The sequence below is a fragment of the Pundamilia nyererei genome, unplaced genomic scaffold (assembly GCF_000239375.1).
Source record: "Pundamilia nyererei isolate P.nyererei 1_Seehausen unplaced genomic scaffold, PunNye1.0 scaffold00068, whole genome shotgun sequence".
NCBI classification, from domain to species: domain Eukaryota; kingdom Metazoa; phylum Chordata; class Actinopteri; order Cichliformes; family Cichlidae; genus Pundamilia; species Pundamilia nyererei.
In genome coordinates, this window is record NW_005187469.1 from 1,977,832 (window position 1) to 2,001,569 (window position 23,738).

General features: G+C 39.8%; 1 protein-coding gene across 2 annotated transcripts in view; it reads left to right on the forward strand.

The window, feature by feature from the left end:
* The window catches only part of prkcaa (protein kinase C, alpha, a), a 140,321-nt gene that overhangs the window by 28,479 nt on the left and 88,104 nt on the right, over nt 1–23,738 (forward strand). For both annotated transcript variants that reach the window (XM_005736288.1, XM_005736287.1), the window contains one exon: nt 19,582–19,664. In XM_005736288.1, the coding sequence (XP_005736345.1) occupies nt 19,582–19,664 (83 nt within the window). The remainder of the gene's footprint in view (nt 1–19,581; nt 19,665–23,738) is intronic.

The following is a 23,738-nucleotide window of genomic DNA, read 5'->3' on the forward strand; positions in this document are numbered from 1 at the left end:
TTGAGGAGTTTGCCCCCTCACATATACTAATGTGCCACAAACAGGACTTTAATATCACCAACCATTCCCATTTTATTACGGTGTATCCATATAAATGGCCCACTCTGTAGATTTGTTGTGTATAAAAAGGGGAGATGAAATGCCCAAGGATAAATATTTTTTGCTTTGAGATGTGGGTGTTGGACATGCCAGGTGCACTCATTAATAACTAAACTCTGACGAAATGTCTCTGATAAAGAGGTTTTCCTTCTGTTTAAACTGTAACTCTAAAATCGTGCAATAAAACAATTTAAGAGCTGAATAAAGAAAAACAGTGATAAGGAAGGAGGACACGGAGCCAGAAAGTGAACTCAGCTGGTGTTTAGCATGCAGCAGGAGCATGGAAACATCTCACTGAGGCCGATAAAATAGTTAACAAGATAAAGAGTAAGAAACGCTGCTGCTTGCTACAGTATGACCAAAGATTAAACAATGAGTGAAGTTGGCAAATCCTCATGGCATACCAGTAGATCTTATATAGCTCTTGTGCCCTCACGATGTATAATTCATCCAGTGTGTCAAATAGATTTCTCCTTTTTTATGTTTGGTGTCCACCTCTAATACAAAATATATTAGTTCAACATGTCCGCTGAGCTGCTGCAATGGTTTTACTAAAGCTCAGGCATTTTTAAGAAAACATTCCAGAGGTTTGAGGGAGGGATGAGTAAGATTAGGTTCAGTTGTTGGTTGGTTTCCAGTAAATCCACTGGAACCTGTCAGCTACTCTGCCGACTTAGCCTCTCAGGGCAACAGCCAATATTTGAACTTCCAGTTTAGCTGGGACATCCATGTAGGGGATTATCGACTCAGGTTCAAGACTTCCTGTTCAGTTCAGCGTCCATTGTTTTTTCACTGATTTTGTTTAAATCAAACAAAACTCTACAGATTCTACATATTTATATGTCGATATCTGTTTATAGGATGAAGTGAATCAGTGCATAAAGAGTTAAATAAGAACCACTTAATGGCAAGGTGGACTTCATGAAATGCTACCAAACCTGCCAGCTATGACTTTCTGCATCATTCCTTCTGAAATTAACAAAAGCCATAGGTGAACGCCGCTCACTCCTTCGCAAATCGATTGATTTCGGTTCAGGCGGGTGTTTGATGTAGTATCCCCTACGCAATTACTGCTGACATCACAATCAAACCTATAGCCCGCCATCTCTCCTTTTTGTCCACCTGCTTTTGTGCTCCTACTGCTGCTTTTATTCCAGCACTTTAGCATGAAGGTTGAACCTTTACAGCCTCAAGGGACATGGATGAGTGACACATAATGCAGGACGGAGCAGTGAATTGGTAGCACAGTAAGGCAGCAGAATTGTCTTGGCAGAGCTCTGGCTTCTCCCCAGGCGTCTTGGCCTTAGAAAATACCTGCTGCATTGTGCACCACTTTTATGGCGCCTCTCCTATTAGAAATGAACTTTGCTCAGAAAGGCGGTGGGGTGATAATGATGTGCAGTTTGTGTGTGTTGGGTGTGTGTTTGTGTGTGTGTGTGAGGGTATAGTTAGAGGGTTGTGTAGTTGTGTGGGGGTTGAACAGGTTGTTAATAGTGACTGTAGTGTGGAGAGAAAAAAAACTCGGTTTCGTGCTTATACGAGAGAAAAACTTTTTAAGGCCAAACAGCTTAATAAACATACAGTGTTCAACTAAAAAGTTATGATTACTATTTATTTATATTTCTCCCTTGGATCTCCATATTAATGAAAATGCTGGCTGGACAGTTTCATTTTTTCAGCCAAATCCGTTGGCCAGTGTGAAATCCAAAAGAGAAAGTAATTTGGATATTTTTCGGCAGGAGATGAAACACGAGGAGAAGAAAGATACAGGCGAAAAAGATGGAAGCGGGAGGATAGGGGAGGAGAGGATAGAGGGGTTTGACAGATGACCTGATTTCTGTGGCAAAGTAAGGTGACAACCAGCATGAGGTCATCTGTCACTTTCGCACAGCCTGCTAATTTTAGAATATCATCACCCTCATCTTTCTCCTTCACCCCGCCTTCCCTGCCTGCCCCCTCCCCCCTCCACTCGTCACACCATTTAGCACCAGCCACCGCACGCTTCCTTTGTCAGTGGTGGTTAAAGGGTGACACAATCAGCAGTACCGACTGTGCGCGCACGCGTGTCTGCGTGGTAGACAGTGAGAAAGCGAGAGTGCCGCGCGCGAATGGACATGGTGCGCATGGGGTGTGAACTTGCGATCGCTCGAAGTGGCCATTGTGGCACAGATTGTTTACATGCCTTGTAGCTCATGTCATATTTTCCATAAAAATAATAAAGACCAGTGCTTTTTTCACACATGGGCATGAATCAGCGAGAAGCAGCGCAGTCACTTCACAGACTGTGAACGTCGTCTGCTTTTGTTTTGTGTGCACGTGAATCAATGCAAAACAAGTGTGTGTGCGCGAAGCTTCACCAAGTGTTTGCAGTTGACAGCGAATGCATGATTTGTTCCTTTCGTGAACTCCTTTCACTCCATTCTGATGTGCTCTGTGTCATGCTAACAGATTTCCTTTTATACAGTATGTGCTTTAAGTGCAGGGAATCATCTTCTAATGGCTTGTTGAGTCGCTACACAATTTTCAGAATCTGGAGCTTGAAAAAGACTATTTTGAGTGCGTAATTAGAAAATCACCCAATAAAAAACAAACAAACAACTTCACTTTTGAACAAGAAAATTTTCTAGCACAACAAAACAAGCTTAGAAACATTACCTTTAACATTACCTAAGTGCCTCAGGTAATGTTAAAGGCGCTTGCTACGCTTTTTCCAACAGTCTCCAAATGTCACTAAAGCTCTTCTATTTCCAATTCCAAAATGTTAAATGGGATACATGTGCAGTGCAAAAATGTAAACACATTCAAAACCACCTAATTCCAAACAAGCCTCAGTGAGCGCCATTGGCGTCCCACGTCCCGCGCGGCTTCATATCGCATTGCTCTATCACGTGATTAATCTGCCTTTAATGTCAACTACTTATCCAGGCAGCTGGCTGTTATGAAGATGGAACCGGGACACGCCCATTTCCTGACACGCAATCACTTAGCGTTTCCTTGACACCAATTTCCTTCTTCCTGCGCTCCCATTATTTTTTTTTATTTTCTGCCACAGGAAGTTATAGGCTGCCATAGATAGACACAGGGAAGACGCACACAATCTCACGAGCGCAGGGATCAAATTCCGCAGCCCGTCCATCATCTGCTCTGAAGCGACATGTCTCAAATGTGCCCAAGTTGGCAGACCTTAATGCAATCTGTTGGGAAGTAAAAGTTACCAAGTTCACATTTTTTACCCCCTTTCCATCTGCCAGCCTTCACTTCTTAGCTTCTCGGTGAAAATTGATATCGGATAAAACTGCCAAAGCCAATGTGCTACATCTTGCGATATATTAGATCTGCTTATAAATTACAAATGAATTTAGCTGATAAGTACATGTCTTTGAGTCTTCTCAAAGAAAATTACTCTGTGAAAAATTACACATCCTTTTCCAGGACTGCGACGGCACCAAGTCAACATTAGTCCAAAGCTGTTTGCATTTAAAGGCACCACAATCACATGACCTTGTTATTTGCATCAGTAGACCTGCTTTCCTTACTCTACCTTGCGTTTGCAACATTGTCAAAGGATGTGGTTGATTTCAGCAGCACACTGTGAGGCAGTCTCTCCATAGCTGTGCTCTCTTTGCCTATGTGGGCTAATGCAATTTCTCAAAACCACAGAGTAACTGTCAGCTCTTGCTGCCTTGGCATTTGTTGCATGCTGCTGTGACAGTGAAGTATGAAGCCCTCGCAACAGGCGTTGCTCAGTCCTCGTGTTAACAAGTATGCAGAGATGCTGGAGCTAAACGTACTGTCAGAGTGGGAGAACTGAGGTGGAGACTGTGAAAGCAAGAAAACGAGAAAAAAAACATCATTTTGAGTGAACAAGAAGAAATTAGGGAATAAGAAAAAGAAAAGAAGGCCCAGTTATGTAAGTGGCAGTAAAGCTGTAGTGATATCTTGGAGCACTTCCAGCTCTGTGGTGCACACCTCCCCGCATATTCACACACACCCACCCACATAGACCCACTCAGTGGATGGCTGCGGAGAGTAATGTCCTGTTTGTGTGCATGCTGTAGAAACCACAATGAGCTGTTTCTCTGGCCAGCTGACCGCAGCTGAGGGAGCTGAAGGAACAGTACAGGAAATACAGTCTGAAGCGGAGGACCAAAGGCTGACACAGGCCTTTGTAATTAAGTTCTCCTTTTTGGGCTCTTTTTCATTACCCCATTTAACTGCAGGGGTCATTAAACTTTTATCGTGATTCTCATCAGTCATGCCCAGCCATTATTTTCTTCTGTTCTACAGTTTTTACTTTTTGCACCGTGCCACATCGTGTCCCATCGTTTCTCTTTTTAACGATTCCTTCGGATCTTTCCCGTATACTTTACAATTCTGCCTTCATCTCAGCCAGCCTTTTCTGTTAGAGGTCAAGGAGTCTGTTTAGCTACTCTTACCTAACTTGCATTCATGCTGCTTTTATTCTGCGCTCACCCTGCCAGTTTCAGGTTATGAGTCCATCTCCCTGCTCTGAGCTTTCCTTCCATGCTTGCGCCATTTGAAGTGGCTTATAATAAATGAGGACGGTTCTTCTCTTACACTTTATTAATTTGGCTGCTTTTAGATAATCTGCTTTGTGTCTGTGTGCTCAGTGAAACGTCAGCTTAAATTACTCGAGTGATTTACAGTTCGAGTAAATTGTTTAGTACAACCACCTGTTAATGTTTCTGTCTTCCTGACCTGACATGACAGTGAAGATTCAAACTAATATTGCTGATATTTTGCAATATCGCTGATATTTTGCAATATCACTGATATTGCAAAAATGTTAGTCATTATATGTTGTCACTAGAAAGTTACATTGTGCTTTCTTATAATATTCATACAGTAAAAATCTGAAAGATTTCCACAGGAAAAGTTTTCAAACTTTACAGATGACAATAAATCATGTATAAAAACATTTATGGCATTTTATAAATAAGCATTTATTTATAAAGACTAGTATTTTTATGGGGCAACATGCCCATTGTTCATAGTGTGCTGTGCTGCAATGTCCTAATAATGGCTTTAAGAGGATTCAGCAATGGCTAATTGTGCATTTAGCTGCCTGGACAGTGAGTCTGCAGCTTGACTCTGACCGTACCTGCCCAAAAGTGGTATGACTGCTGCTTTGATGCTTCTTGGTTGGTCCACCGTCCCCCACTCTTTAACCACATTTATGAGTTCTGTTTAAAATTGTGTGACCACTGTGACAGGCAGCAAAGAAAGGCAGTCAAAGGCTAGGCCTTCGGCAGATACAAAATCAATCATATTTGGAGGGTCTATATGTAAGCATTTTATTTTGAAAATGTTTTGTTTTGCTCTTCCCCGATATCTCCTAATCATTCTTCTTGGACTGCAGTTTTCTTGGCTAGTTTCCAAGTGTGCTCGGCTCTGACTGGTGAGCAGCCGGTCAGTCTCGCAAGCCGGCCCGTGTCATGCATTCACACAGCATTTAACAATAACAATAAAAGAAATAATAACAATAACAATAACAATCCAGAGGACTTACAGTAAATTATCGAAACAAAGAATGAAAAGAAAATAGAGAGCTGTTTACCTGAGAGAAGATTCTGTAACTTAAGGTTAAGTTTATAATTTCTTTATTATTAAAAGAATACTCTTTATTTAAGAAAAATATTTGTAGTTCTTTGACAGAAAATCGGCAAAAATCAGTATTAGCAGATCACACCTTCAAGAAAATCGGTACATCCCTCCCTGTTACCCCCAATGGGACCTTCCACCTCACATCCAGAAAAAAACTTGAACTAAAAAAGCTACATATTTACTTTTTTAATAAACTTTTGAGCCTTCGTTCTATTTTATTGCAGTAGAAGTCTCTTTATCCGTTTTCAATTTGTGTTTAAAAAAGTTGAAAAATCCCCCCTCCTATCCCAGCCTGAAGCAGTCAACCGGCTTGATAAAGGTTGTGAGATGAATCAGGCTGTCTGCCACCACACCCAATAATCTCCTATGATTATTTATAGCCTCTGCAATGCTAGACCCCTGGAAGGATGGAGAGTTTTAAACCATTGTGCAACAGTGGATGAGCCTTCTGTGTAGATGGGTGTTATTGTACATGTGTTCGTTCATGTATTCGGCCTGCGTCTTTGGGTCTGTGCTGTTATATTTGGTTCTGGTTTAGTTTGGCTAAAACAAACACACAATAGTATTAGACGTTAAGAAAGACAAAGACCACTGGAATAAAATTTATACTCTTCTCATGACTAATATGAGGCTTTGTACAGTGCATTAGTCTAGACTACAGTGCAGAGCAGTTAAACGTTAGGCTGGCTCATCATTCCCGCGAGTGGGAATGCATCATCTTTCAAGGTAGTGGGGGTTACACATGGTGGGCAAATTACTAACTGTGTGCATACAGGCAGACTGCACACACAAACACAAGTCTGCATGCTCTTCATAGCAACTCTCATGAAACGAGAGTTATTCACGTGTCTACCTACAGCTTAGTTTAGACAGTGTATCATTATAAAGTCTAAACTCATAGGCACACCTGCGAGTTAGTTTGTGTTCTGGCTTTATCTGTGACAAATGAAGCGCTGTCATGCACTCTTCAGGTGTTGTAAGTAATGAAGTCCCAGAATGCTGAGACTAGAAAAAAAAAACCTATTTCTCTGAAATAGTGTCATAGTGTTTTCCATTTATTAGCCTGATCTGTCACTTTGTAAAATTTATATCTTAGAGCAGTACCCGGAGCTGCGGGGATATTATCAGAGATCGATGTATTTGGCTCCATCTGGTGCCGTAATTCAACTGGAAAAGATCCACACCGTGTGAAGCATCGACAGCGCTGCCTGTGAAGATCCGAGTAATGGCAGACACGTCGATGCTTCCTCCTAACTTCCCATCACGAGGTTCATCTGTGTTGCTCAAATTTTTGCCATTAAATCAATCGTGGGGAGTTAGTTTCCTCTGGTACTCAGGGAAATACATTGGGCATATTTTTCACAAGCACGTCCATCATTTAGGTATGTTGTAGTTAAAAGTCATAGCAGTTACTCCATTCATGCTGTTGAAAAGCCTGCAACAGTGAGGGGCCCAGTTTGTTGGCGGTGAGTTGTTTATAATCATGCTGTGTTCTGCTGGATAACTAATTGTAATGCCAGAGTTGTGGCATTTCCATGGAATAACAAAGAGTCACTTTAATTTTGTAATTTTCTTCAAGGATTTGCCAGCTGATAAATTTTTCCTTTCCTGAGAAACAACAACTCACTGTATTTTTTATATTCTGGTAGGCACATACTAAAAAAAAAAAATCCCTGTTATTTTCAGTGCAGGCAAAGCATTTAGCTCAGATGCTACTGTTGCTTTTTTCTTCTTTGAATCCTGTAGTACTTGTTCTTGTGCACAAAAGCTCAATTAGCTCATCTAGCCTTTTTTTGTGCGGCTGTTTTAAAAGAGTTTCCCCCCTAATTTGAACCTCTTCCTGTCACATGTAATTAGGGATCTGTGAGAGTTGATTAGGTGCTTTTAGACCGTCTGCCATTGACTTCTTACAGTCTGACCTCACAATTGCAGGTTGGATTTCAACCTCAAGACACTGGCTAGAGGAGTTTTGTATGTATGAGTTTAGCCATTTTGCAGATCCACATCACTACAAAGGCATTATATTCATTTCTGCCTTACTGTGTGTGGCATTTGCATTACTGCACTTTTCCAACTGCTTCTTGGCTATAATTGCACAAACACACACACACACAAGCTGACTAATTAGATGGGCAGATGAATAGGAAGTCCTGTTGCTTATATATCTCCCACCCCAGCACACTGTTAATAATAACTCAGCACCAAAAGTGAACATGGTACCAAAGAGGAATATGATTCTAAATTAATATTGTCGGCTGAGAACAAAATAAAGACATTAAGAACAGATTCCAGCATTATTACCCTGAGTACTTTCCTGAGGGGGTTGGAAAAGGGAGTGCAGTGTAGTTTAGAAGTCATACTGAAATGCACTATAAATGATGTAAATGCATACAGTATAATAGATATGAATAAAACAGGAGTGCAGCTGCAGGAATTTATTGCAGTGATCAGGAATAGACCATTCTTACACACTAATCCTTATCTAACATTATGCATATGAAACCAAGAAGGAAGTCATAATGAAAGCCCTTTAAAATGACAGATTCATCTTTATTAAAATGTTCTGCTTGCCCTTTGCAACTGTTTTTTTTCCCCTTTCACCACCAATTTCTGTATTCATGCCCTGATTTTTGTCTGTGGGGTACAATTACACTTCAACAGTTTAAACATTTCATTGTGTAGTGACAGCCATGTCTTATAGATGCAGAAGTGTCCCTGTGTGTACTCTGCTGAGTTGTCGTCCATTATGGAGGTTTAAATGTCAGTGCGCAGCAGTGAACTATTGATGCAGATAAAAATTGATTCCTTTATCACAAAGACTAAAGATGCATGTCAATAGAATCCTAAAAAGATGAATTGACTTTGTTTTCACAGATGTTTTTCTTGTTCCTTCATCTCATTGACATTTGTAGAGTTAACCAAAGCTTCTTCTTGGATCTCATTTCAGCCATGTTTGAGGCTGGATAGCTAGGAGAATGCAGAGTGGATGGTTAGAAAAAAATATTTTGTTCTTCAATGTCAGGTTCTGCACAAGAATGCATTAGAAAACCAGGGGGTTAAAAGTAGTTAAAAATGGTATTTGCATTGGTTTAATGCTAATTTAAGTCAGGATGAAAATATGCCACCCGTGGGTCCTTGTTAAAAATGTTCTCTAAAGTTTTGTGATGTATAAAGAGAAATTTTGACCAACTGAAAGGGCTTTGTTGACGTTAGGCATTTTGAAGCTTAGGCTGTCGTTTCAGCCAAACACAAGTTCTTAAGGAAATCCTGCGTCCTTTGTGAAACCTTTTCACCCCTCAAAGCCATGTCTTGAAAAATGACAACAAACGCGTTGTTTTTATTAATAAAACACGCTTGCTTACTGCAACTAGCGGTGTCAGCTATTGCCTGCCAGGGTTTTGTTTTCTTTCTTTTTTTTATAATTCAAGTATTTATTAGATTTTGCATTTTATAACAGCAAATACAGAGATGCAACAACCAAAAGCAAGAAGCAAACAAACAAAAACAAACAAACAAAATAAATAACTAAAAAAAAAAAACACAACAAAACAAAACAAAACAAGTGAGGTTTTAACATATGTTGTATTAAACTCAAATGTCCAAGTCAGGTAGACATGTAGGTGCAAAAATTGTCCCACTGTTCCAGCGCAGCTTCTGTCACATGATGTATTTTTCCCAGCATTTTTCACATGCAACATTCCCAATCATTCTGTCTTTCCACATTTTAAGCGTTGGAATATGAGAGTCCTTCCAGTGTTCCAAAATGACACGGGCACATGTTACCAATGCAGTACTTAACACTCTAAACTGGTGTTTACTTAATTGCGGCACAGGGTTTTGTTTTCTTTGCCCTGCAGAGAGTTTAAAGGCCATTCTTTGGATTAGCCCTATCAACATCCCATTAAGAGCCTACCCTGTCGATTACTTCAAATCTCAGCCAGGGCAAGACTTCATGTGAGATCACTCACTGTCAACAGGATGCATTGTCTGATTTGAAGTATTCACCCAGCAGCATTTTGATTTGGTTATTAAGGACCCAGAAATTCCAGCATAATGAACAACTAAGTGTCAAACAACTAAGGTATTTTTTTGCATTAGAGAAAACAAAAACTTTGTACACATCTCAGAATGTTTCTTTGTCATTTTAATTGGCTACAAGTGCTTAGCAGTTTGAGCCTCAATATAGAGTTTGTGAGATGCTAACGTCTGAGCTATTTGATATCTGTAAATCACCCCAAACCCTGTGGGATTCCTGTGGGAACCACAACAAACATCCGTGTGAGATCCAAGTAAGAATAACTGGATGGAACGTGATTATAAACTGAAAATATGTGTCATGTTCTACCTCCAAATGATATCTCCACAGTATGGACTATGTAACAAGATACTTTTGAGGTGTGTGCAGTCTCTTACAATATTAATAAAAGTATATTTTTCCAGCTGGTTAACCGTTAAGGAATATGGATGTTATAACCTTACATAATGCACCTCTTACAGTTGAGGATAATTGTTGGAGTGTAGAATAAACGTCTTCCAAATATCAGATGGTACAAACAAAATGTTGCATATGCATGGCAATGCAGTGGAAAAAGTGTCTAAATAAATCCAGCTGTGTCCATGTTCGTGTTAGCTCAGGGCTTGGAGCAGGAAGCAGGGCCCAACTCTCTGATTCTACTGGGAGGAGAGCTAGGCTGATCCTCCTCTGAACTGCAGGAATTAGTGTTTAAATTGGCATTTCTTGATCTGCTTTGAGCCTATGTGAGCCATTTGAGCCACACAGGAACTGGGCTCTGCATGAAGAGGTTCTCCCTTTGATTTTATTATGGGTTAAACTGAAGGAATTGTTTTTTCTATAGTGACAGTTCTAGAAAGAGTGTTTGTGTGTGTTTATGTGTGTGTGTGTGTGGTTGTGGGTCACACTCCAAATGACTACTGTTTTCAATCTTTGGTCCCTGATAAAAGGAGTAAAATGCACTTCAGAATCGGTGAAATTGTCAATTGTCCATTAAAGAAGAAGCAAGAAGCAAACAGTTTGCAGCCCTGAACTTTATTTTTATTCCTCAGTAGGATGCTTCTGGATTTGTGTTAACCGCTGTTATGGGCAGCACTTTTAGTTGTCTGGCTCACTGGTTCGACCCTGAAAAGGATAAGCGGAAGCGAATGGATGGATGGATGTTATTCTTCCTTGCAAACCATTATCAGTACTGAGTGATTTATTCTTAAACACAAAGCATTGCTCTTCAAAACGAACTAGCCATGTGTGAAAATACTTTCTTTACCTCAAAGGAGTCAGTCAGGCATTTATCAAAGGCCAGTTAGCAGAGAACAGTAGCAATTTTAGAAGAATCCTAAGTATGTCTTATATACACAAACACACACAGACACACACACAGATTGTGGCGCAACTGTAAGTGACAGCAACGCTGCAGTTGAGATTCATGCTGAACTGAAATGACTGCACATAGTTACCATAAGCCTTCAGCATGCTTATGTCATCATTTGATGATGTTTTCCTGCTGTGTTGATAGACCTTATCCTCTTTGTGATAACATCTTTGATCACATACAGATATATATTGATCACAAAGAGTAATAGGAATTCATGCACTGGTTAAGCCAAACCTGAATAGACTGAGTTGGTTTGGGCATTGTGAATGTGAATAGCCAGATTGCTTGACATAGTCGATGTCCTATTATACAGAGCATTTGATTGGACCGTGTTCTGATAATAAGCTGGAAGATCGCTCTCATGTTTAGTCTGAAGGATTCAATGTCCATATTTTCCAAGATGAATGTAAAATTTCTATTTTTCTGACCACAGATCAGTTTCCACTTTGCCACAGCCCATTTTCAATGGCAGATACCAGCCTCACGCTCACATATAGCTTCTTAATTGCATGATAGAGCTTTAACCTGCGTATGTGGCTGGAAAACTGGAAAACTGTGTTCGCTGACAGTGATCTCTGTTCTGGAGATGTTCCTGAGCCCATGCAGTGATTCGGTGCCTGAACATCATTGACATCTAATACTGAGTTTCAGTTGGGGTGTTTTGTGAAATAAATATGCATTTATGAGATTAGCAAATAATTGCATTCTGCTTTTATTTATATTTCATAGCTTATCCCACCTTTTTTGGAATTATGGTCGTACCTAATGATTGTATAATAGTAATACATTTCTTTCCCCTCCCTCTGTTCCATAATTAATGCATTTGTGTAATCATACACAACTAATGTCTCAGTTACTGGGCTTTCTGCATGAAACAGTCAGTTTAAAATCGTCCTTGAAACAACACTGATGATCATTAGGGTAGTGCCCTGTTTACATTTAAACTATATAACCACAATATTGGCCTTTATCAACTGTGCGTGAAGTGTAAATATCACAGGGAAGCTTTCAACTTAAGTGTGTTAACACATGTGCGACTGCCAAGTAGTGCACTAGGTTTAATGATAAATGTGTTCGCATGAATTTTGTTTCCTTGTAATGCTTTGTGGTTACAAGGAAACAAACAGCAGCTCGTTACAGCAGCTGTGTAACGAGAACAAACTACAGTTTTATTTGACTTCTTTTATTTACATCCTTGAGTGGCATTTCCTATCTGTTTGATAAATGTGATCAAATGCGTATCTGCCAAATTTAGGTATTGATTGTTTTTCACAGCAACATTTACTGGAGCCTTTGAATGAGTGGGGACCTGTGTGTGTGTGAAGGACAGCATTAGATGCAATCAGAAGAAGGTTTTGTAATAAGCTTTTGTAAATGGCTTGTACAATACAACCTCCTACTCTTTGCTTAAGAATTGAGTATTTTCAAAAGCTATTACTTAAAAAGCTTTTCTTAAGAAAAGGGCAATTAAGTCATATTCCACTGCTGCTGCTGCTGGTCAGGGCAAGGCTGTCTGAAATGATTGGTTTCATAAAAGATGCTGCTGTTCCATGGTATGCAGTAATATTTGGGTTTATTGGGAGCTGAACTAAAATCTGTTGAACCACCATGCGTTTGACTTACCTTACAGACAGTAAATATTGAACTAACTAGTCTGATTCTTCTAGTCATCATTTTTCTTACCCACTTATCAGACTCACCGTTTTTTGGAAGTGGAGCCTATCCCGCCTTTTATTGGGCAAGAAGTGGTGCACATCCTAAACAGGCTGCCACTCTGTCAGACTAACAGGCAGAGACAGATAAGCTTGTACACTCTCATTCACACCTACAGCTAATTTAAAATCACTGGTGGACTTAACAAGCATGTCTTCGCTCTGTGTGAAAAGAGCTGGAGCACACAAAAAAACCCCCACACAGGCACAAAAAGTTTTAGCTGTCGTGTAAAGAGATGCGCTGATATCCCGGCATCCATGGATATCGTCCGTGTCGACTATGTAAGACAGCATTTGCTGTTGTAAGTTATTTAAGATATTTACCTGTCGCATCAATTTTACATTGGCTAGATGTGCAAAATTGCATGATGATGAGCTAAAAGACTTTAAAACAGATCACAACGTGGAAGTAAATTTACTATCAGCTGAATTATTTTTGGTTTACAGGCTTGTTGCACTTCTATCGACCCAGAATTTTACAATTGGTGGATCTTTAATAGTGTGCTACTTTTTGTTTTGTAGTTATTTTGCAATATTTACATGAAACTGTAAGAAAATGTAGAAACCTGTCTGTGAGAACTTTACCTGTATTTCACTGACAGTCAGCCAGTAAGGTATTCAATTAGAACTCAAAGGTCAAAACCGAGTAAGAGGCAAGTATTCACTGATGCTGCCATAAATTCACATTCAATGCAATTTACTTTGCTGTACAAAGCAGTACAAGGTTTATTGATTTATCAGGTAACTACTGTTTCCTGGTGTTCAGTGGATGACATTAAAGAGAATTAGAAAGGGATTTTAATCAGTGTCACTAATCTACAGTAGCTCTCTTTAACAGGTAGAACGATTGGGGTCCAAGTCGAATCAGGGGTAGATCACTTAAAGTCTGTGTTAATATTTTATATTTTCTTTCATGTTGTCACTTCACATGAGAAGCGATCCATTCTCCTCTGATGGATCTGCTATGTCTCGTATGACAGTGATGCACAATGCTGCCAATTGTAATGCAGACAGCTTACAGTTAGGATGATAGTGATAGTGTTGATGATGAAGCAGCCGCTTGAGTGTTGTTGACGTTTAACATCACTTTATCATCCACAGTCAGTAGCTGTTTCGACCGCCAATACTTCAGGTAGAGAGTTTATTCATGTCAATGTGTGACTACTTAATTACTGTGGTCAGGAAACTTTGAAATGAAGGTCAAAATGTACAAAAGTGGACACCCCCCCCAAAAAAAGAACCCCCCAGTTATTTAGGGTATTATCTTATCTTTAGTATCAACACAATTTCATTTAATTTTAGGGTTATGGTTATGGTTAGGTGTTAGACATGGGTGTATGTCACATCAGCCTTTTTAAAGTAACTCCGAGGTCCTTTTTGAACATAAAATTGTGACTTTGAAAGGATGACCCAGTTTTCTGCTGGGACTCTATTACATAGATGTATTAGTTTTGAAGTATAGTGATACCGTGCTATCCTTTAGTTGTTGTGCCGTGTTAGGATGAGTCTTCTAGTACTAGACTCATTAAAAACAAATATCTATAAGCACAGTACTTTTTTTGTTTGTTTGTTTCTATTTGTAGCAAATAATGCAATCCTAGATTTCCGCTATCACACCTATCCATGTGGTAACACGGTTTATTCTGTTCCACGCTCACTAGAATAAAATATTGCTGGCAGAAACACTGTATGTTTGGGAATTATTTTTAGGTGAAAATATACAAGTTCCTGCCAGTTTGGATTAATTTATTTCCTTGGTGTTTCATTACTCGATATTTGTCAGCTGTACTTCCTTACCCGTTACATAATGCCTATTGCTCCCTGTGAGACCTCTCTATTCTCGAGGGGCAACATTATGGAGGCATATTGCTCAGTGTTTTTGTCAGACACTCAATTGTCAAACTGAGAGGAAAGGCGTGTATAATTATATCACACAGTGAGTAAAATCTCAATCCAACTCAATTTGATCTATACCGTTTGTCTTTTCCAGGTGTAAATTGTTCCTTTTTAATGATAAGTCTGATTGTCACAGAGTTATTGTTCAGTGAAAGTAGTTCTGCTGTTCCAAATGGGAAAAAAATGTAAAAAAATAGAAATAATAAATGCTTCCCAGTCTAGGAAGAGAGGCCTTTGTCAAGGCCACCGGTGGGCTGCATGGCCTCCTGATAATAGATCTAAAAGCTCCGGGTTACTTTGTTTTTGCGAGGTGCCTTGGAATTAAATCGCATCCACATAGCCAAAACCCAGTGAATTTAATCGTTGCCTCCGTCTTATTTCCTGCCTGCATTCACGAAAACTTCAGGAAATTGCTACTATGAACTTGTGACCTGAGAACGATTTGGAATAAATTGATTTTCCAGAGTGGGAGTAGGAGCATATCTCAGCTATGTTCTCTTTTGGGAAAAAAGTAGTGATTTAAAAACCTCTATTACACTTAGAGAATGAACAATCCTTTCCAGAGAGTGAGGAAATTTTTAGGTCAGAGGAAGACAAAACTCTAACAAATGTCATTAAATCTTCACAACTGAGCTGCTTTTTTGGTTCAGTCCATGAGATCTTACATCGGATTTGGAAAAGTCACGTGGCAAACCTTCACGTAACCAACTGTTTGATCCTTAATTGCCTAATAATAAATTGCCCACTCCTAGAGGTTGATGTTTTGATCTAAATATCTAGCAGTTTTGCTAATTGCAGTGGTATATATAAACCTATAAAGTTGTTGCCAGTTTCGACCACCCTGTTATTAAGACTTTGCATCATTTATCCCCTCTACTTACTGACCCACTTACATAATGTTTATCCATCCCCGGGAGACCTTTTAGTTACTTTAGTAACTATCAAGTAACTATCTTGGTGCCCTAATGGAAACAAGCTGCAGCAGTGGCAATCAGAGATGATGTATGTGATAAACCTCTTAAGTGTTGCTTCAAAGAAATGCTGCTGGGAAAACTGATCAGAAGCAACTCCGCTCTAATGAGAACACCAGATGATACCGAGTTTTGATGTTCTTAATCTTTGCCTCGTTTCTTTTTTTTCTCCTTTGCCTCGTTTCTGCTAAACTAATTGCCTGCCACCTCTGTTGCTCAAATTTACACCATCGCCTTTATCCTTCCCTTCATATCGACATGCAAGCCCCATTATAGAAATCTCAGAAAAAAGCAATCGGTTTGTATGTTGCAGACAACAGCTTTCTTTGCCAGGAATAAAAAATTGACCAGTTTGATCCAAACAATTTAACTTAAACAAGTTTACTGATGTAAGAATCTGAAAATGATGCATCGCTGGAGTGCCAAAATAAAGCGGACGAAAGCTACTAGCACATATGTTTTGCATTTTCTTTATTGCACAAGTCATAATTAAACACAAGAAGAAGAAGAAGTGAAATGATGAAATACATGCAAAATATGCAGTGCTGATGCAGAGGAACTCGTTGCTCTGGTCTAATCCATTCAGTGCTTTTGAAAGAGTACCTTTTAACTCAAGCCATAATCTCATGTTAATGCTAAACCAGTAGTTTTGGTGCCTAAACCAAACAACAAAAGAGAACGGGAGTAAACCACAATCGAAATTCAAACTTTAAAAATGTCGCTGTAGAAATTTAGACCCTATTTAAAAGAATTTTTCAAAAGTTTTTTAGATGAATTTGTGTTTTTGCCACCAGCTGCCCTCATTTGAGATGATATGGTCATTCAGGTGGGGGACTTGATAACTACAACATAATGTCTTTCAACATAAATATACTACGTTATGAGTTAAATATGCTCAGCAACAGGATCAGCACTTATTTTGAATGAACAGACCAAAGAAGATTTGGCGTTTGGTGAATGCTGGCTGCTAAAAGAACAAACGAACTACAACCTTTAAAGAAAGTCCAGTGGAAGAACAAAACACAAGACTGGGTTAAGGAGTAGTTGCTGTAACATTCTGTCGACATTTAGTGTTCGTAGGGTGAACTTAAGGGACTTTGTCCCTTGTCCCTATCAGCTATTTACCTCAGGATGAATTGTGGAGGTCCTAAATCACTGACCTGTCTGATTTGTGGGTTGGCTGTGGTGTGAGTTATGGGTCATGGTTTCATGTTGGCTATTGACCGTACTGACTGATAGCTCCTAGGAGACAAGAGGGGTCGGAAGGTGTCAAGTTGTGGTAGTGTGATATATCTGTGTGCGGGCAGCTGTATTGATTTGCCATCATTAAAGCACATGTGAATACCATCATGTTTTCAGCATAACACTTTCTTTATTGTTTATTACAGTGTATATAGAAAAAATGCAGTAGAGAAAGTGATTTGTGACCATATTACTTTAATTAAAACCAGTTTTACCTGGTATCTAGGCAAAACTGAAAACAAAACTCTTGGTATTGACACAAGCAGTCTCTGTGACACTGTTTGGTTTGGGTGTCTGCCACCCACATTCCAAATATCGGCAAAGAAAATACCATATGAAATGTAATGACGTCTATGATGACAGACAGTGACAATCCAGAAATGCCAGAAGGTTTTCTATCTCACAAGCAGACAAGTTGAAATTCTGTTTGTGCATAAAACACAGAAACAGTTTAGCAAGTCTTAGTGGTACTATTATTTTCTTGAGTTTAATTTCAAGTCCATTGTATTGACTGTTCGGGAATTACAGCGATTGTTATGTATAGTCCCAATTTTCGGAGGCTCAAAGTTAATCGAACAATCAACTGACAAGCATTTGCATTTCACGATGAGGCCTGTTTCCTTCTTATTTCCTGACGAACTAGGTAGATAAAGTATTTGGAGTTGATTGCAAGTGTTAAACTTGCATTTCACATCTTTTTATTGGAACTCTCAATATAGATGTCTAAAGAGATGTCAATGCAAATGAAGGAGACGATCATTAGGCTGGAAAAACAAACAAACAAATACATGTACGGGAGAACCAAGATCCGAACATTCCCAAGGAGGTAGGCATATCATTGTCAAAGTCTACAATCAGGAAAGGACTTCTTGATTGTAAATACAGAGGGTTTACAGTAAGGTGCAAACCACTGGTTACATTAAAGAACAAGAAGCCCCGATAAGACTTTGCCAGAAAACATCTGAAAGAGCCTGCATAGCTCCGGGAAAACAAGCCTTTGGGAATACGAAACCAAGATTGCTTTTTGCCAGAATAATGGAAAGAGAGAAGTAATGGAAAAGGAGAGAAACAGCTTTGATCTGAAGCATACCACATCTTCTGTCAATTATGGTAATGGCATGGGGATGTATGGCTCCCAGTGGAACCAGGTCACTAGTGTTTATTGATTATTCAACTGCCGATAGAAGTTGAAGGATGAATTCTGAAATGTACTCTCTGCTCAGATTCAGCCAAGTACTGCAAAACTAATTGGGCAACACTTTGCAGTGCAAATGGATACAGACCCAAAGCAAAGGGCAAAACGAACATGAGAGTTTCTGATGGCAGTCGCTGGAGACAAAACTGAAAGTTGCTGCTGAAATAAGCAGCAGCTTTAGTGAAGACCTTGCGGAGCATCGCAAGGGTGATGATCTCTTCTTGACTGAAGTCATTTGCAGTCAAGCAATCATTATATTTAAACTGATGTTGATTTCTTGTATTATAAGTCTCTATAAATGCAAGATTATGTATAAAAGTGGCTGTAAGTCATTGAAACCCCTTGAAATAAAGCTTAAAGTCTGCAGTTAAAAACCTCCTGGGGTGGTGTACAGATGTATGCTTAGCTATGGGGATGATCACAGCTCATTTTTAACACTCAGTCATGTGTTCCTTGTTCCTGGTTAGAGCTGTTTGACAGGGATGCAGTTAAATAACGAGAGGTGAGAGGTGGGTGTGCATGAGTGAAAGATACGACCCGATTCACATTACTTTGCTGAACAGCTGAAAGATTAAAAAAGTGAAACTGAAAAACGGGCTCTGAAAACGCATCACATCATTGATTTCTCATAAATCACTAATGGAGTCTGCTTAGGGATTTTCAGTGTGAAGTGAAGACTATTGAAAACCACCAATTCAGATGCTTTCATCTCATTCTGTAAGCAGTAGCCTTGAAAACACTAGGAAGTACTAGGAAGAAAAAGAGGGGCTCGCTTGCGTTTAGAAAGGAGAGAGAAGCAGAAATAACATTTATCTAGACACATTTATTTTTAACAAGGGGCAGCCTCGACATCTATTGACATAATGTGCAGTTTTTGTCAATTGTGCTAGCCAGTTTGCACAATTAGACCCTCCCCAGCCTGTCTCTTTTTTCTGTTTCCCAATTTCTAAGCACCAGAAACAGGCGCCGCTCTCCACGTTGAGTCGGTTGCTTACTTGGCTGCGCACTACAGTGCACTCGGTGACCTGGCTTTTATACCGAGAGAGTGACTCTGACAGCGTGTAGGCAGATACATTCAAGTGTGTGAGTCTGGATGTGTATTCTGTGGATACATGTTAAACAGTTTTGTCAGCCTGTGAATCTGTTTGTCTTGGGTGTGCTTCATGTGCATAATATAGAGTGTGAGTTTGTGTACGTGGTGTCTGCCTTAGCTCCGGTCATATCAGTGAGGAGGTGGCACTGTACTGTCCAATAAGAGCAGTCAGCCTGCAGGCAGGATTGGCCATCTGGACACATGATAGGGAGCCTAGCCCAGACATCAGTCTTTCTTCAATTCCTCTTAGTATTATCTGAGCTCCATGTCTTTCTGCTGCCTGTATATCCATTAATAATAAAACACTGTATTTTAACATAACCCTTTCTCTCCTTTCTCTCTCTCTCCCCATCTCCCACAGTTTGCTGTTTTGTGGTCCACAAGAGATGCCATGAATTTGTCACGTTCTCCTGCCCGGGGGCAGATAAGGGGCCCGATACAGATGTAAGTAACCCAGCCCAGCTGTTGCCTCTTACATCTTTGTTGACGAGGAAGTGCTTTCCTTGTCATTAAACTGAAGTACGTGCCACCGATATGCAGTTGCACCAACCAGACCTCGCTCTTTCCCGAACAGTGTCGCTCTTTGACAGCTGTAGTGCTTCCATGTTTCCTTATCGTGTTATGAAGCAGCTGTCTGTAAAGGGGGAAATGAAAAATTAAACTGACATTTCTTCTGACAAGTATCACTTTCCAAGCATCTTGAGCTACAAAGATACTCCAGATGTTTAAAAATGAAATAAAATCCTGCCTTTTATAGAGTAATGTTGATAGCTACATATATAAATATTGATCTCAGAAATGTGGTGATTATGGTGGTAAATTGTTAAGACTGATTATACATGTCTTAGTGGAGAGATGGAAAGCCGTTCTAGTGCCTCTTCTAGTATCTGCCCATTTCTCCGAGAGAGAAATGACTTCAAAACATGGCAGGAGAATGGCCCCCACAGCGCACCCGAACCACTGGATTCCCTCAGGATAAAGGGTTTGTTTATTTCCTTGAATGTGTCACCATCCTTTATATAGTTGCATTAATAAACGAATCTAATGGTTATCTGAAGAAGCCCATTCAAATTTTAAGTCCTGTTGACTCAGTGCTGAATTACTACAGCAGTAGGTGGCAAACTCATTCATTGTTTGTGTTGCCGTTGAATAACTGGTTGCCACCTTTAGTGAAAGTGACTAAAATATTTCTCTCAGTGATCTTCTCTCCCGAAACCCTTAAGGGAAACTTGACTTTATTGTCTCTCTGAAATAGTGCTGTGTACCACATTTGATGCTTTTATGGCATCAGCTGATTTGCACCAGTATTTAAAAATGAATTGCCCCACCAGTATTACCCAATGAATCCCATCAGTGTCAGTGAGGCTTTAAGGTTTGTCTAAGCTAACCTTACATTCAGCAGATTGTTGGAAACATTACTCAGAGATTTTGCTCCATTTTGATATGACAGCATAACACAGTTGCTGCAGATTTGTTGGCTGCACATCCATAATTTGAACCTCCTGTTCCACCACATGCCAACGGGGCTCTTTTGGATTGAGATTTGTTGACTGTGCGGGCCAGATGAGCACAGTAATATCATTGTCACGTTTCAGAAACCAGTTTGTGATGATTTGAGCTTTGTGACATGGCATGTTATATTACTGAGAGCAGCCATCAGAAAATGAACACACTCTGGTCATAAAAGGCGTGATCACCAACAGTACTAAGGTAGACTGTGGTGTTTAAACAATGCTCAGGTAGTGCTGAGGAGCTCAGAGTGTGTCGAGAAAATATGCCCAAGACCATTACACCAGCAGCAGCAGCAGCAGCCTGAATTATTTATACAAGGCAGAACGCTGTCGTGTTGCTTATGCCAAATTCTGACCCTACGACCTACCTGTCACAGCAGAAATGGAGACATTTTTCCAATCTATTGTCCTACTTTGGCCAACTTGTGCAACTTGTAGCCTCAGTTTCCTGTTCTTAGCTGATTGGAGGGACTCTCGGTGTGGTCTTCTACTGCTGACATCAACAAGCCATTTTCACCCAGAGAACTGCTGCTCACTGGATATTTTGTCTTTTCCTCACCATTCTCTGTATATCCTAGAGATGGCTGTGTGGGGAAAGACAGATCAGCAGTTTCTGAACAGACCCGGCTGAAGCCAACAGCCATGCCAAGTTCAGAATCATTTAAATCACCTTTGTTCCCCAATTTATTTTCTGGAACATATTTTCATGGCTAAATGGTAAAGTTCCTGTCATCTGACTGACTGATGAATTTGCATTCATGAGCAGATGATCAGGTATACCTAATGAAATTGCTGCTGAGTTTATATGGAAAGTTGACAATGCTGTTGATTTGATTTCATTTACAATGAATTTCATAAAATAACTATTACAAAAAATTTGATTAGGAACTAGTATCAAAAGCAATAGAAACCAATGCAATCTCCAAACATCTTTAAAAAACAGGTTGTGACTTTGTGTAGGACGGAGTTCAGAGACAACCCGACTGGCATACAAATGTTGCATTAATGATGACTGGGTCCTGATGTAGTTCACAGACAGATGGGCAATGTAGGATTGGTGGCTATAATCAACAAAACTACATCTGTCTTGGCAAAGCCAAGAGGTGCACACAGTTCGAGCAGCTGTTTCTCTGTACCTGTCAAAATAAATCGTGACCGAAAAGAAAAACTAATCCTAGCGAGACACTGTGAAATTTAGTGAGCGTCCATGAAATTTGCCATTGTATTAGTTTTGCTTCTTTTTGCATTTTGCATTATTAAACCACTTGGCATTTGTGCTTAAAGTTCTAGTTGAAATGGTTCATAAAGTGATCAATTCTGTAAATTAGTTTTTTGCCTGATAATTTTATCATTTTAACTTAGTAAATTAAAAAAGAGCTTTATTTTAAAATCCAATTTTTAATTGGCCTGTCAAAATTTTGAGATGAATATCATCTCTTATATGACACGTTTATGAGGTCTCCCACTGGCCTCTTTATCAGCTTCTAGTATCAGCTATCTGCCATCAACCACTGCTTGCTTGCATTTACATACCTGCTTGCCTACTGGACATTCATGACCTCCAAGTGTAGCAGCAGCATGGCCTGGCCCCTGTAACTAGAGATATGTCACACTGCCGTTCAAGATCATCTAGTCATACTCTTTAAATAGAGCACTCTGTGGAAGACATTGAAGCTGTAACTGTATGAAATAGTCTCAGGGTAAATCTCACTCATTTCTGTTTCATACATGTGTTACATAAAACTTCGGAGTGCTGCACTCCCTCCCCATTGGCAAAAGTGGGAACGTAAAACTCCCTTTTAACAGGAAGAACCAGGCTCAAGGAAGGGCAGCCATCTGGTGCGGCTGATTAGGGTGAGGGGAGGAAGACAGGACAAAAGACACACTCTGGAAGAAAGCCAGAGATTAATAACAACTCATGATTAAATGCAAAGTGGTTAGGGCTGCCGCGATTAGTCGACTAGTCACGATTACGTCGACTATCAAAATCGTCGATGACTGATTTAATAGTCGACGCGTCGTTTGAAGCTTTGTAAGATCACAAAAGACGCAGGAATAAGTAGTAGAATTTAAGAGTGTAATAACGGACTGAAACAGAAGATGGCAGCACTGCATGTACAAGGATGCCAGGGTCACAAAATAAACGTTTAACATATTTTCAGGCGAGAATGTAGCTGTGTAAACCTCAAATATCTGCTCAGCTTATCAAGACACCACATATTTTCAAAAGCGCTCCGACGTTTTCGGAGACGTCTGTTAGTCACTAGCTCGATAGCTAGCCGGGAGCAAGGCTCACTAGAGCCCGTGAGAACACCGGACTCCCGGCAAATCGTTTTCAAACCCACCGCCGTCTTTCGCTACTCAGGTTAAATATATTTAAGTCACTCAGATAACTTGAAAATGTTATTGTTTCGCTTTTTTTTAGTATTTTATTTGTTCCTGAGTAAATCAGTTTGTCTGAGATTAAAGTTATAGTTTTTACACAGCTGAATAAACGTCAAGCAGACAGCTGATTATTAGAAGTGTGAGATGCTGGAGAATATTCTCCGATGTCCCGTTATATTTTAGATAGCAAGGAGTTTATTAAACTTCACCGAAACAATTTGCAAACTTCATTAAAATTTAATAAACTATCATCTTGTCTTTATTTTTAGTTAGCACAGACCTGAAACACTTAAAGCTGTAAGCTAATGATAGTTATCTAAGAGCAGATGCTGCTGGTGCAGTAAGCTGTACGTTTTACGTCCAATGGATGCATGATCTGATTAGTCGACTAATCTCAAAAATAATCGGTGACTAGTCGACTATCAAAATAATCGTTTGTGGCAGCCCTAGCACATGGTGAGTGAAAAGAGTTGAGGGAATGAAAAAGACTCGGCGCATCATGGGAAGCCCCCAGCAGCCTAAGCCTATTGCAGCAATAAGGGAGGATTCAGGGTCACCTGATCCAACCCTTGTAAGCTTTATTAAAAAGAAAGTTTTAAGCCTGATCTTACAAGTAGAGAGG